Source organism: Thamnophis sirtalis, unplaced genomic scaffold, assembly GCF_051295495.1.
Source record: "Thamnophis sirtalis isolate CommonGarterSnake01/CBP01778 unplaced genomic scaffold, rThaSir2_p1.2 scaffold_3, whole genome shotgun sequence".
Taxonomy (NCBI): Eukaryota; Metazoa; Chordata; class Lepidosauria; order Squamata; family Natricidae; genus Thamnophis; species Thamnophis sirtalis.
In genome coordinates, this window is record NW_028261383.1 from 81,789,219 (window position 1) to 81,805,033 (window position 15,815).

Here is a 15,815-nt window from a genome sequence, read left to right on the forward strand (position 1 = left end):
CAATCTCACGTCCGTCGGAATCCTTGTGGGAATTGTTTCGACTATTTGGAACTCTTGCGGGAGTGAAAAAAAACCCCGATATAACACACCCCCCCGGGTCATATTTAAAAACAAGTACGGGAGGCAAGGAATAAATGCTGTTAAATGAGGATAAAGAGCAATGCCGAGATGCATTCAAAGGGCAATTCTTGGTCAGAATCCTACAAAACTAGTTCAGAATTGGGAGGTAAGCGGGGTGGAGGTGGGGAACTTGAAGGAAAAGAAGCCGCTTAGCTATGTCGCGCATACAGCACCGTAAACTCGTAACCCTTTCCTGAGGAAAAAGAGGTCACAAGGGACAACAAATCCAAACTGGCTGCCTCTAGTTCCAACGCCAATGATTGCATCCAGGTTCGAAAGGGGGACGCTCCTTCCCTGGAGGAGAAGGCGACCCGAGTTCCCACGCGCTGACGGCGCACGCGCTCCTTCCCGCAGCGCGCGCGAGTACCCTTCATCTTAGCTACGGGATTTTGAAGCTCCCGGGGACGACATGACTGTGGGCAAAAGGCCCGCTGTTGGCTGCGTTTGAATCTGCCGGCGAGAAGAAGCAAAAGAGTCCAGGACTTAACCGTTGTCTCCTGTCAGAGTTAGATAGGGAGGGAAAGGCGGGTGGGGAGTGACATAGACCCGGTGTAGGGGAGGGACTGGGTCGGTTGACTACAGTAATCCCGACCCGCGAAATTCGCTTGACAAATCTGCCTTTCGGATCCGTGGTGTGAAATCTCCCTCCATCTCGGGATCTTCTCCCAGGACTGAATTGTCCCTCCAGAGAGAGTGAATCCCGTGAGCCTGCCTTTTTTCCCTCCCTGGTTTTTTGGGGGGGAATTGCGCTCTTTCTAATTCACTTTTTCCGCCCAAAGCAGGACGGGGAAGTAAGTTTGTAGGGGTACGTGGAAGGGAGGGTGGAGGAGGGTGGTTGGGGTGGGGGGTCGCTGACGCAGAAATCGTCAGAAAAAGCTTCTCATAGGACGAAGATATATATGTGTGGTCTGCTTATGAATTTGATGTAAAGGCACAGCTGTGGGAGTCCCTTCGTACACAATATGAGGAACCCCAAGAGTAATAAGATGGCCACATTAAGTCAATGGGTTCATCATTCGATTTAAAAGTCACGTCCTTTCGGCCCTTGCCCTGCTTATTATTTAAATCTGTTTGTTTCGATGGCTTTCAGTGCTAGACACTGGTTTGCTGCTATTTGCTCTTCACATTCTTGTGGAAAAAAGTCTGTGTTCCGGTTTTCTCCCTCTGCTAACTTGCAGCATTTTCATACTATCCCGCCGCCATGATAAAAAAAAGCTCGTTTTCACTAACTTTATTTTTGGAACAAGGATGGTAGGATAACTCTAGAAGTTCCTATATTGGAAACTATTAGTGAGGAAGATTTTCCTGGAACTGAAGTCATTTTAAAAATGTCTGTTCCTAGCTTAATGTGGTTAGCCAAAGAGGATAGAACTTTCTGCCTGTCTGATATCTTTGTATAAAAAGGAATAAAACCCATTATTTGTGGCCTTATTTGCACTTGCAGTCCTTCAGACTATATTGTACAAAATGCTAAATAAAGCATCCCATAGGGGCTTATAACTGGAAAACTTTTAGATATTAAGCTTTGGTTTTAATACCACTACAGTAGCACTTTCATTAGTGTCTCTTTTCAGATGTTTTCCACTTCATTTACATGCTGTTGTATGTCGTAGTTGAAGTTACTCATGTGCAATTTAAAAGAACAAGCCTTATAGAATACTGGTATTCTTGTTCATATACCCTTTCATTGGGTTTGTAAATACTAGTAGTTATTATGTTCAAACAGTGTTTAAAATTGAATCCAGGCATTGATTTTGTTGGATGTATCTTGGTTGCTCTTTGATTTTCAATAATGGGAAAATTTTGATTTAGGTCTTAATTGAATGGAAGAATTCATTTTTTTTCCTGTTTCGATTTAGGTAGGTGGTAGGACCTAGTCAACTTGGCTGATTTTAAAGAAGTGAACAGCACCAAAGTTTATTAGTAGTTGAATGAATTATTTATTCATTTATTTGTCAAATTTAGATACCATCGATTTCAGAATGACTGAATGGGAGAACTTCAGGAAATTCCAGAACTATGGGCTAGACTTGGGAGTTGAAGCAGGAAATTAGAAACTAATTGTGTATTTTTGATACTTCCTACTGGACTGCAAAACCGCTGCATGAGTTGTTTTGGAGATAAGATGAGAGAGGACCACAGGAAATTCAGCCTAGGAAATACAGGATGTAATAATGCATACATATATAAAATGTGTATGTGTCTATATAAAATATTTATAAAAATAAATAATTATAAAATATTTATATATAGTATAGTATATTAAATATATACAGTTAGTTGCGTAACTTACAACTACAATTCAGCTCAAAATTTCTGTTGCTAAGCAAGACATTTGTTAAGTCCCATTTTCCTATCTTTCTTCCCACAGTGGTTAAGTGAATTACTGCAGTTGCTAAGTTAATAACATGAAATTGACTTCCCCATTGACTTTTGCTTGTCAGAGGGTCACAAAAGGTGATCACATGATTCTGGAATACTGCAAACAATGCAGCAGTTTGAAAGTGGGCAACCATGAGTAGATAGATGGATGCCACTTCAGTGGGCAGGGATAGTGGGGACATGAAAGTGCCCCCAACTGGATGTCCTCCAGGGAGTGGTGATGTTACCAGCTAATTCTTTCAACCCAAAGTGCTTCGGTGCTCCCGACATGACTGTAGTACTGTAGTTGCCAAGTGTCTGGATTTTGATCATATGACCATGGGAGTGCTGCACCAGTCATAAGTCACTTTTTCAGTAGCATTTTTAACTTTGAATGGTCATTAAATGAACTGTTGTAAGTTGAGGACTACCTGTATAAAGAACAAACCTGCCTGCAACTGCAACATAGAAGGTTCCAGATGGCAGGAAAAGGTTTGTTTATAGGGCATCACAAAGGTATACCTTGCAGCATCATTGTAGATTGGGAGGCTGAGCATACAGCATTTTGATGCTATTCTGTCCTGTCTGTTTGCTGATTTTGTGTTTAGTTTGTGGTGTTCTTCCTGTAGTAGTGACTAAATTACTGTATTGTGTGAAATTAAATGTAAGCATGTATTTGCATATTTTTGGACTAATGAATAGCCTCTTGGAATGTAGCCTGTTTTTCAAGATAGGACTACCATATATAATATCTGATGATCATTGAATTATTTCTATTGAGCAAAAAAACATTTTTTAAAAATTTGTGAGGTATTACTTTTGTTACTAATTGACAAAATGATCCTTAAAAGTCAAAGAGAAGAAAAATCTTTTTATGACTCAGATACATTATAAAAAGACATTTCCACTTAATGAGATCAGAAAATTCATAGAAATTTTATGATTAGTAAAAACATTATTTGAAAGTGTCAATGAATGCAGGGAAAACAAAGAGATTGGAAAAGTCAAAACTGGCAATGAAATATTCCAAGGTGATTTATTTATTTTAGCAATGATATTTTTTGCAGATAATTTAAGCAGAATCAAATATAAGTGTCAACTGTCAAATGTCCAAAAATAATTTGTTTGCATGGTTATATATTCATGGATAACCTTAAAACATTTGCAAAATAAAAAGTAGAACTTGAATCTTTACTTTATACTACCCATGTATTCACTGAGGATGTCGAAATGCAATTCAGTCTAGGTAAGTGTGCTTAGTAATTGAAGACAACAAAATTGTTGAAGAAGATGGATTACAGCTAATAAATGGTAATACTATAAGACAATTGATGTCAGAAGGAGGATATAAATATTTAGAATTAATGTAGACCTCTGACTTACATGACTGAGTTAAGAAAATACTAGCTCTAATTATATAAGCTGAATCTGAAAAATTTAAATGCAGGGAACATAATTAAACCCATAAACACTCGGGCTGATCCTATTACTCAATATACCACAGGTATAATTGATTGGACATGGGCTGAATTAGATATCCTTGATAGGAAAGTAAGAGTATTAATGATCATGGATCATGATTTCCATGTTGACAGATTTGTTGTAAATAAAATAGGGAGGGGATTATTCCAAGTAAAGCAAATGGTAGAATGAAAAAAATACAACTTGAATTATTATACCAGGCATAGTAACTGGTAGAGGCTTGCAAAGAGAAAGAAAGCTACCAAGTATTACACAAAGTAACCAACTGATAGTCCAACTAACACCTAAACTCCTCATGGGCAATATATTTATATCTTATGAATTCAATTTATTAGCTGCCTGTCTTAAGCATATTACCATGGGCAGCTAATAGAGAATAAAAACAAGGTACAATATTATAACAAATAACTGTATACCTCCCTGAATAAAATTAGACAGCATTATCAATATAATCTTGATACAGGCATCCCCAGGCAGGGTTACAGAACCAGGTTTTACAGAAAGCCAAAAGGGTCAGGGTAAATATAATCTCCAGGAGATGGCACCACAACAGAATAGACTTATCTTACGTCCTTCCAGATGACCCTTTTTAATAGATGGGACTCAGATTGTGCCTCTGCTGCTGGAACTCACAATATAGATAAATATATTGAAGAAAAATCTAAATTTAACTTGGCTAAAAACTGCAACTCTTCAAAAAGAAGCTGCAGTAACAGTCACTGCAGCCCAAGCTATATAAACGTCATGAAAGCCAAAATTGAGTACATTTCAGAAGAATTAATCTACAATCCTGCATTTTAACGATTGCGCCATCACGGCTCTTTCAACTGAAATTGAAAGATTTTGGAAGAGAAAGTAAATTATACTGCTAATAATAATCTGAACTCAAAACCATACCTGTAGACTAGCCAAATATTCTGAAATTTTAAATTAATGGGACTTGACACCACTGTGTTTGCCAAAAACTGCCTTGCTTGGAACTTCCTGCATACTATGATGATACCTCCATGATTCTTATGCTCTTGGTTAAAAACCATATTGTTAGAAAATACAGTACTCGGTCTAAACACTATGATTTTGGATGCATAGACAATAGTTATTACTATTATTGTATATACAACAACATGAAATAACAGTTGTCAGTTCTTTAGTTGATGTTGGCTTTCCTTTGAATCAAGTTCTTCCCTAAAACCTGGGATGTTGTATCAGCCTAGTATATGTGTAAATCCAAGTAGTTTGGCCTTTTGTAATTGACAGGGTAATTTTGTCAATGTGCAGTGTCATTCAAGAATCTTTGATATGGTACCTAGTGTGCCGATTACCTTTGGGACTACCACAACCAGTTTATGCCATAATCTTTCACTTTGATTTTCAGATCTTGATACTTTGTGATCTACTTCAGTTATCCCTTGGTATTGCCACATCAATTATTCATACTTTTCTTGTGTGTTATGTTCCTAGATTATCAATTTTTTTCTCAGAAATCCCACTTTTTTCTTTTTAATTGTAATAGTTGAAATATACTGTATTTTTCGGAGTATAAGACGCACTCTTTTCCCTCAAAAAAGAGGCTGAAAATTTGGATGTGTCTTATACACTGAATACAGAATTTTTTGCCTCCCAAAACTCCATCCCCTTCACCCTAATGGCCGTGCATAGCTTGTAGGAAGCTTTCAGAGTGCTCCTGGGGGCCGGGGAGGGCAGAAATGAATGAAAAACAGACTATCTTTTGCTCAATTTTGCCCCCTGCCTCCTAAAGACTATCCATGCCCTTTTTAAAACAAAAAATGGGCCCATTTTTGCAAAAGTGGGCCATTTTTTGCTCGTTTTTATTCCCCCCCAAGCACTCCACAAGCCCTTTTTTCCGGGGGGAAATGGGCCCATTTTCGCAAAAAACAGGACGTTTTTGGAAGGTTTGCAGAATGCAAAAAGTTTTTAAAAAAATTTTCCTCTTCAGAACCTTGCTGCGTCTTGTACTTCAAAAATATGGTATGTGTCCTATCCATGAACTAGGGCAGAGATTGGCAACTTTTTTGTAGCAAAAGGTATATTTCTGTTTTTGTTTGGATTTTTTACTCTGCAATTTCCTTAGCTTAATATAGGTGGTATGATGGTGACATTTGATATCACTCAACAGAGGTAGATTATTCAGTTCAATTTAAGCAGTTTATGAGTAAGTGGGGTGAAATTAAAGAAATGGCATTAAATTTATTGGATGATTAGTGTATATGCTATATACGTATAAACCACCAATTTTTGTGTGGTGTTAATTGGCAAATTATGGCAGTCTACCACAATCTATCAATAGCTGGGTGAGGCCTTCAAGGGTCCAAAGGATGATCACACTATACAAGGTACACTGTATGTCTGAATAATTGGTTTCCCATGCTTTTGTCTCTAGAATGTGTACAGTTTTCTGGACTAATCACTATCAATTGCTCATTTGAACGAATGGATTCCTATTTGTGGGTGAGATTCTTACTATAAGAAATTTGAGTTCATAATTTTCCAAACCAGGAGCAATTGTTTTTCAGAGTAGATTTCTGACAGTCATTTAATGCTACAACCTATTCATGTTATGTGTCAGATTCTTTGTTCAAATACCTCCCTGCTCACCGGTACACATACATTTAAATGAATGAGGTAATTAGGTATATTACATGTACTAGATAGAGGGCTATAAAAATATTTTAATGCAAAGTTTGTGTTGGGTATATGTCATATAAATCATTTTATTTGTATGGAACACCTTCTCAGAGTTAGGCATTGTAAGGAAATGTAATACTGATATAGAACATACTGGTATATCTGATATGCTACTCCCAGGGCAAATATCAACCTTTCTCATGTGAAATGCTGTTTCTATTTATGTGGTATGAATAGAAATTTGCCTTGCATAGATGAAAGCAAGGGTGAGAATCCAATCTCGGTGAATGATTGCAGCTCCTCATCTGCCCAATAGGACTAGATAAGGCTGGTCTTACATAGGAAAGCTTCACCTATTGATGCTACCTATTTTCTTCTTGCATAAAGACAAATATTCCATTCATTTTCCATTCCATTCATACTTTATTCTTCATGAAGTGATTCATCTGGCATGTGCACACTTTCCTAAAAAGAGAAGACATTAGGTGAACCGTAAGTAGCCTGTTTATGCCTTCCAGGGATTGGGGAACATGCAGACTAGCTTTGGCTGATCTGGCGCCTTATATCTGTTGCATCTTTCTCAATTGAAATGGGGAAAGGAAAGGACAGGGATGAGCAGAGTTGCTCTTGCCAGCATTCATGCTTCACTTGAGGTCCTGTGGACTGTATGGATCAGTTTATGTTCAGAGATTCGATATTCATGGTTTGAAGATTTGTTCAGCAACAGTTATACAAAATTAACCAGGCATGAATTTTTGAAGGCAAGTGTACTACAAAGCCAGATTTTTCTCCCCATAAGCAACTCATATATTTTTGAGGAACAAATTCCTTTGATTTCAGTAGAACCGTTAAGATATGAGATTTTCAGTCATTGCAGAAGAGAGACTTCTCTGATCCATAAAGTGTGAATCTGCATTTGTGTACTTCTAAGTTGTTATTTGAGATTTACTGTGATCTGCTGTGTTAGCAGGTGCATGCTACTATTCTACAAGAATCCCAGAGGTATTCTTCGTTTGGGAAGTTATTGAATGCACCATTACTTGATATATTCTGTTTAAACCATAGTATGTACAGTTGCAAGAAAAAGTATGTGAACCCCTTGGGATTACGTGGAGTTTTGCATGGTGGTCATAAAATGTGCTCTGAACTTCATCTAAATCACAATAGAAAAACACAGTCTGCTGAACATAATAACTACACAAACATTAGATGTTGCCATGGTTTAATTGAACATAACATGTAAACATTCACAATGCAGGGAGGAAAAAGTATGTGAACCGTGGGACTTAATAACTGGTTGACCCTCCTTTGGCAGTAATAACCTCAACTAAACGTTTCCTGTAGTTGCAGATCAGACCTGCACAACGATCTGGAGTAATTTTGGACCACTCCTCTTCACAAAACTGTTTCAGTGTAGCAATATTCTTGGGATGTCTGGTGTGAATCGCTCTCTTAAGGTCATGCCACAGCATTTCAATCGGGTTTAGGTCAGGACTCTGACAGGGCCACTCCAGAAGTATGCTTTGGGTCATTGTCCTGTTGCATCACCCATCCTCTGCGGAGCTTCAGTTGGGGACAGATGGTCATACGTTTTCCTGCAAAATGTCTTGATAAACCCTGGAATTTATTGTCCCATCAATGACAACAATCCGTCCAGGCCCTGAGGCAGCAAAGCAGCCCCCAACCATGAGGCTCCCTCCGCCATGTTTTACAGTGGGGATGAGGTTTTGATGTTGGTGTGATGTGCCTTTTTTTCTCCACACATAGTGTTGTGTGTTTTTCCCAAACAACTCAATTTTGGTTTCATCTGTCCACAGTATATTTTGCCAGTAGTGCTGTGGAACATCCAGGTGCTCTTTTGCAAACTTCAAACATGCTGCAATATTTTTTGGGACAGCAATGGCTTCCTCCGTGGTGTCCTCCCATGTACTCCATTCTTGTTTAATGTTTTCCTTATTGTAGATGTGTCAACAAAAATGTTAGCATGGGCCAGAGATTTCTGTAGGTCTTTAGCTGACACTCTAGGATTCTTCTTTACCTCATGACGCATTCTGCGCTGTGCTCTTGCAGTCATTTTTACAGGATGACCACGCCTAGGGAGAGTAGCAACAGTGCTAAACTTTCTCCATTTGTAGACAGTCTGTCTTACCGTGGACACATGAACATCAAGGCTTTTGGAGATGCTTTTGTAACCCTTTCCAGCTTCATGCAAGTCAACAATTCTTGATCGTAGGTCTTCTGAGAGCTCTTTTCTGCGAGGCATGGTTCACATCAGACAGTGCTTCTTGAAACCAGTAAACCCAAAACAGGTGTGTGTTTTTAAAGGGCAGGACAGCTGTCAGCAACACATCCAATATCATCACACTGATTGGAGTCTATGTTGGCTCACTCCTGGCTTCAATTAGCTCTTGGAGAAATCATTAGGCTAGGGGCTCACATACTTTTTCCTCCCTGCACTGTGAATGTTTACATGTTATGTTCAATTAAACCATGGCAACATCTAATGTTTGTGTAGTATTATTTTCAGCAGACTGGTTTTTCTATTGTTGGGACTTAGATGAAGTTCAGAGCACATTTTATGACCAATTCATGTAAAACTCCATGTAATCCCAAGGGGTTCACATACTTTTTCTTGCAACTGTATAATAGGCTATTTGATCTACGATGCTGATTATCAATACTGTATTCAAGCCTATTGCTTGAACTTCAAAGATGAGAGTTATTTGTTTTTGGTTTTGTATTTGAATGTTTTAAACTGTCAAGATTGTGAATTATTTTACTGATAATTTTATTCTGAATCATTAGAGTGATAAATGATGAAGAGGGGAAGTAGCAGTCATAAAAAGGGTATTGTCAAGGATACCTTGAAAAATGCAAGTTTTCAAATGAAGCACATGTGGTTTTACTTATTAATGGATAAGAGAGAGAAAAATGTTCTGAAAAGTTTCAAAATGAAAAAGAAAAATCCTTAATAACAAGCAGGGGATTATAAAATCATCCTAGTAGCCAATGCACAGGGTTGGTTGCAGCTATTAATTCTATAACTGTTCTGTATGGCTGACACTGAGTATTGGTATTTGTCAGACACCAGATTTTGAAAGAGAGGGTGTGGCAGTGGATGTGGGGAAAAATATGAAAGCATAACAGCATTTTCAGAGCTTTTTCATTTGTCTTGGTTTGAACACTGTTAAGGGGCAGTAGTCTCTTTGAGTTTCAGAGCTGCTACAAGAGTTCTGTGATTAAATCTCTATTGGCCATTTTGAAAACTTAAGAGTATAAGCATGCGTTATTATATTCTCTAGTCACCAAGAGTAAAAAGCTAAAACTTGAAGTCACGATGAAGCATGAGCTGAAGGAACTAAGGACCAGCACAAATCTTGCTTTTTTTGGGGTGTGTGTGTGTGTGTCTTCGTCAATGTACCTCAGTGAATACCAAGACATTAATATAAGATAAAAATATCTGGATTTATTCTGCACAGCATCATTCTGTAAGTTGAAAATAATAGTGGTAAAACAGGGTTTTCTCTCTACTCCGATTCTAGATTTCTTTTTATTATATCAAGAAATATGGAAAGCAAGCAGTTGCAGAAGATCCTAGATGAGTGTTTTGTGACTCTAATTATTTATGCTTGCCTCCTGTAATATTGGAGGTTGAAGTAATTGTTGAGAAAAAATTAAATACAGTAACATCTTGATTTCTCTAGATATTGCATTCAGTGGTCCAAATGCTATTATTGCATTTTATATCATTATACCAGTGATGCAAATGGTATAGTTTACAGCATTTTCAGTGCTATATTGACACAATTTTTGCTTTATTGGGCTTTTGGGGAATAATGATTACTCTTCATCCAATTAGTCCATTAAAATTAGTTTAATTGTATTTATTTATGTTTTCTGATACACTTTGACATGCAACCTTTAATGTAAGATCAGTACACTAAAATGCTTTCCAAATAAAATGCTTTTCTTTTTTGAGGCATAAGTTAAGAAATTCAATATACTGTTTTGGAAAGCAGTTTGGAGTATTCTATTTTTTTTTAACCTAGGTAGCTTCGGTTAATGTTTAATTTAATCCCCATAGAGTACATCTCATTTATTTGGTTAATAAATAGCAAAATTTGCCTATAGAATAGGAATTGTGAGTCCCTCAGAATTGGCATATATTACCAATGTAACTTGGTTGCCAGAGTGCAAACCACAGACTTAAATCGACATTCTCTATTAAGAGTGGCATGCATACCCTGCACCATCCCACTTCTGAATATGGAAGAAGTTTGGTCTTTTTAAAGTGAAGGACAGACATTTATGGAAAAAAAGAACGTTGCTTCCATCTCTTCAAAACCTGTGATGAATATTTGCAGTTCTCCAAAAGTTGGAGAAGTCCAGAAGTTCAGGATCATAGAAATAGTTAAAACATGTAACCAGAAATGTATGCTGTGTTGTCTAAGTTTTATTTTATTTTTCTGTATAAACATGGCAGATGTTTATCCTTCATTTCTACTTCAGATTATCTTCATTATTATATTTTATATTTTTCTTGAGATCTTTTCCTAATCTATATAAATAACTTTAAACCTTAGTAATCATTCTCATTCCTATTCTCTCTCTTTAAGAGATTTTGTTCAGAAGGCTCTTTATTGTGGTATCTCTGAAACATTTTGTGTGTTTCATTTTTCCCCCCTTAATTCATTTGTCTGCTCGGCAGCTTGGTAATTTCTGTGAAATACATTCACGGTCTGCGTTTTAATTCTTAAAGTTTAAAAGTTTTATTGCATTGCATTATTGCCTTGAAATAACATTTTATTTTGTTTATTTTCCTATAGGGAAAGAAAGGGCTAAGTATACTTGTTGGTAAGCCAAGAAATTTGGGTGCCAAAAATTGGGTTTCGCTTGACTGCAAACCAGCGCTCAGATTTTCAAGCCCATCATGGCCGAAGCGCACATATAGCAGCCAATTGCTTAGCAGTATCCTGTTAAAAATTGGAGGGTCGGCTTATCTACAGATGGATTTATCCATGAGTATACATAGTATGCAACTCTGTGGTACATGACTAAGAGGTGGCGCTATACAAATTATTTCAATGTTTCCATTTCAACATTTTAATTTTCCAAAAAATAGACCAATGTGTGGGAGTCCTACTTCTTTTGCATTCCAAAGTTGATAGGTGGGCAACAAATAGTAGAATTACCAACCAGCTACTCCAAAACAGGAGGCAGAACAGTTTGTAGAGATCCAAATGGCATCTAAGCAAGGAGCTTTACGATCTTTGCAGCCTTCCATTTTATGTACCTCAGCATTGTTTCAGCATATTTGACACATCTTATACATTGGAGGATGATGGGAACTGACTACCATGAAAAGTATAGACAGTCCCCTCACTTTCTATTAGGTATAATACCTGTATGCTATAAGATTAGAAGGCTGTCCATTTTTCATCAGCAGTACAGTGGTCTGAAGAATTATCTCCATTTGAAAGAGCATTTTACTAGTATGAATCATGATTAGATGATTGTTTAAAAAGTTGAGCTGCGTGTATCAATTGTATATGCTGATTTCCCCATTTTTCTTCCTATTGTTAAATAAATCTTTCTTACCCCCCTCCCCACAATTTTATGCGATGACATAAATATATTATTAATATAATATATCAATACAGGATAATTGTAAGATTTCATTTTTTCTCCTCTTTACTTTTTGCATATTAAACAATAAAAGCACCAAATGAAAATTATTGGTCTAATTTAGAATGAAGTATCAATTTTGTGAACTTTCCAGAGAGTTCAGGCTTTGGATGATACAAAAAGAAGCAGAATTTTAGGGAAAAAATATACAGAAAATTCAGGGCAGCATTGAGTTGTTTTAATTTCAGCATGAGAACACTGAAATGAGTTAATACGATACTTCTGTAAAAAATTAAAAACCAGACCTCCATGTTAAACAGGGGGAAGCTGATATCTTGAAGAACATAGGCAGTTACAACAATAGACAGGAATAATAATTATATAAACAATAATAGGTTTGAAAAAATTCTGGTAATGGGATTTATAGATTATATATATATATATATATATATATATATATATATATATATATATATATATATATATATATATATATATGAAGAATATAGAAATTATGCATATATTTTCAGACTTAAGTTTTATTGGCTTAATAACACACACATACATATATATAATTGATAACTTAGCATGTAAAATTGTACTGTTTTAGCATATTTCATGAAAAAGCTAAACAGTAACTTCAAAAGTACACAGGACTTAGTTTGTAAAATCAAATTTGTGAAATATGGAGAGAATTGCATACTAATATAATCTTAAGATTATTGACCTTTTTTTTGTTATATGAAAAGAAAATATAATAAAATCACAAATAGTAAATAGTATTTGATGAAAAACAATGATGCCACTACAATATTATAAATGTTGCACTCATCAATCAATTTCCTCAACTTACTTTTTTTGTTATCTGCTTCTATGGATTCATAGAATACATACTAGCGGTTAATATGGGAACTAAGGCAAGGTTAGCCTAGCCCTTTCTACCTGTGATTTGGGTAGTTGTAGCCTGGTGCTTGTTATGTCTCCTAGGCGCTGCTTGGAGTGTCTAAGCATGGGGTTAACTTCAGTTTGCTGCCCAAGGACTGAGTTTAAATTTCGTGTAGCTCCGCCTCTTGCTTCCCCTCAGAGGCTCAGTTTTAAAAAACTCAAGTTGCCATATAGGATGCTTTTTGGGGAGATCCAGTCCTTGTGCAGCAGGCTGAACTCTCTAGATAGTGTAGTGTAGCCCTTTATTTTTTTCCTGAGTGTATTAGTTAGATCAACTTTGTAGATTTTTTGTTTTTGGCTCCCGTTCTTCTGTCAATTACTATCTTAACGCACGAATCAGGCTGCCTGGAGTGTGGCTGGCTCTCACCGATCGCGATTACAGGCACACCGTGGGGGGCTCATTTAATGGCTGCTAACGAGCTTCTGGGGACAGGTAGGCAGTTAGGGTCCCCAAAACGGCTACTCAGGCTGCACCTGGTACCGTTCCAGGTGCGTGGTGGCCATTTTGAACTTGCAAATCGGCGCGCTTGTCTCCTGAGGCCTCTGTCATTGCCGCACAGCCTTTATTCACCTGCAGATTGCTGTGGAGGGGATTCTTAACATCGGTCCTCGCTCCAGGTTTCCAGGCAGGTCTCCCTTCCCCTCCGGATCTTTCACAGGCGGCCACAGGGGATTTGGCCATTGTCAGGCTGTTTTCCCCTGTTTATCTGACAGCGCGGATCTGCAGGCACCCGGATTAACGCAGCCGGTGCCATTTTACAGCCACACTTGTATTGGGCTGCTGAAGGTCTCGAGCTGTGAACTACCACCACCGAAGGCCTTCTCCACTGCCTCCGCTGCAACTGCTCCTGCCAGCCATCACAGCCACTCCTATTCCTGTGCCTTTTCCGTCATGGCCAGTGTAGTGGAAACTGAACTGGATCCTCAGGCTGGTCCTGCCATCAGTAAGCGCAGCAGGCCCAATCCTGCTGCCAAAGGTGATGGGGTGGGATGCCCAGCTAAAGGGAAACACCCCAAAATTAAAAAGGCCTCTAAGGCAGCTGAAAGAATGGCCGAAAGACGGCAGAAGGCCCTTGAAAAACAATTCCAAAAGGCCCAGTCAGTGCAGCAGCAGTAGCCAGTAGCCCCCGCATCCAGGGAGGAGGGGGCAGGCCCTTCCTTACCCACCCCCCAGCGAGAGGGATCCCACTCTCTGCCAGCTGAGGAGGATTTCGGTTTCATCAACTTAACTTTTTTTGTTATCTGCTTCTATGGATTGATAGAATACATACTAGCAGTTAATATGGGAATTAAGGCAAGATTAGCCTAGCCCTTTCTACCTGTGATTTGGGTAGTTGTAGCCTGGTGCTTGTTATTTTTCATAACTCTGTCCATTGTCTCTTGCTTTTCATTTTACCTAAAAGTTCTTTCAAGACAAGCAATATTAGTCACCTCTTTTTAAAAAACGGTTCAGCAAAAATCACAGCCACCTGAATTTATATTGTGTAATCTTTATTCTTTTTCTTGCTCCCCTGGTGTTCCCTTTTCTTATCATAGTTAAAATTGTACTGTTGTTCTTTATACTGTAGCAAGTTCCCATTTTTCTATTTGATGCCAATTCATATCAAAACAGTTTCTCACCACTGCAATTATTCTACCATTAGGAAATGGGTTTAAATAGCACAGTATGAAGGAATAGGCCTTATTCTGTGACTTTTGTTGATTAACAAGGATGCAGTTTAGAAAGCTAAGAGAATTATGTAACTATGCATCACAGCATATAGAAAAAGATAATAGCTCCTCTCTACCCCTGTTGTCTTTTTGGTGGATTGTGCTGTATGAATCCCTATTGGATTGGTTGTTGGTTAAGCAGTCTCTTGGCTATTTTAATCCTCTTCTTACAATCAAGTTAAGTACAGGTAGTCCTCGATTTACAAAAACAATTAGAACTGAAACTTCCATTGCCAAATTAGGCAGTTAAGTAAGTCACCAATTTTACTCTGCAGTTTTTTTTTCTGCCATTGTTAAGCAAATTGCCATGATGGCTAAGTGAATACATGATTGTGAACCACAAGGTTGTTAAGTCGTTTTTATAAAATCTCTCTAAGTGAGAAATACATTATGATCAGTTCACATGCTGAACTGACTGCCAGAAAAGTTTTGCTTGTTGTAGAATGCTATGTATACTTTGTAAAAAAAAAACCTTAATTTTAATTACATTTTTACTTGTCTTCCCTTTGTTTCTCCTAACTCTTAGCATGTCCAGAGCTAACAGTCACAGGTTTTCTCAATGTTGTACTTGCAAGTACCTTTTCTGGAATTAATGTAGTGTAGCCCAGTAGAGGGCACAATGAGAACACTGTTTAGCAAGAAGCTTAATTAAAAAAAAAGGAAACTCAAGTATTCTTGACCTTTTCCTTCCTCAAAGTGTCATTTAATCATTTTGCCATTCTTCTCACCTCTGCCTCATTTCTACAGTGTACCAAGCCCTTGTGAGTGACAGTGTCTGAAAAATGTAACCCCATCCTATGGCTAACTGAATATGAAAACTGCAATTGCTTCTCAGATATTGGTTTTCCCTTCTAGATATCTGAATCTTACCTGACTCCCTTCCTTCACTTGGTGGGTTCTGCACCAGTATTGGAGAAGCTAATGTG

The 15,815-nt window shown here is 37.7% G+C and overlaps 1 protein-coding gene across 3 annotated transcripts in view; it reads left to right on the top strand.

The window, feature by feature from the left end:
* Nucleotides 1-510: 510 nt before the first annotated feature.
* The window catches only part of UIMC1 (ubiquitin interaction motif containing 1), an 88,306-nt gene continuing 73,001 nt past the window's right edge, over nt 511-15,815 (top strand). For 2 of the 3 annotated variants that reach the window (XR_015695933.1, XM_087709348.1), the window contains exon 1: nt 511-911. Coding sequence is in view for 1 of the 3 variants with exons in the window: in XM_087709348.1 (XP_087565474.1) it covers nt 911 (1 nt within the window). In the remaining 2 variants the exon portion in view is untranslated. The remainder of the gene's footprint in view (nt 912-15,815) is intronic. The other variant, XM_087709350.1, reaches the window with a different exon arrangement.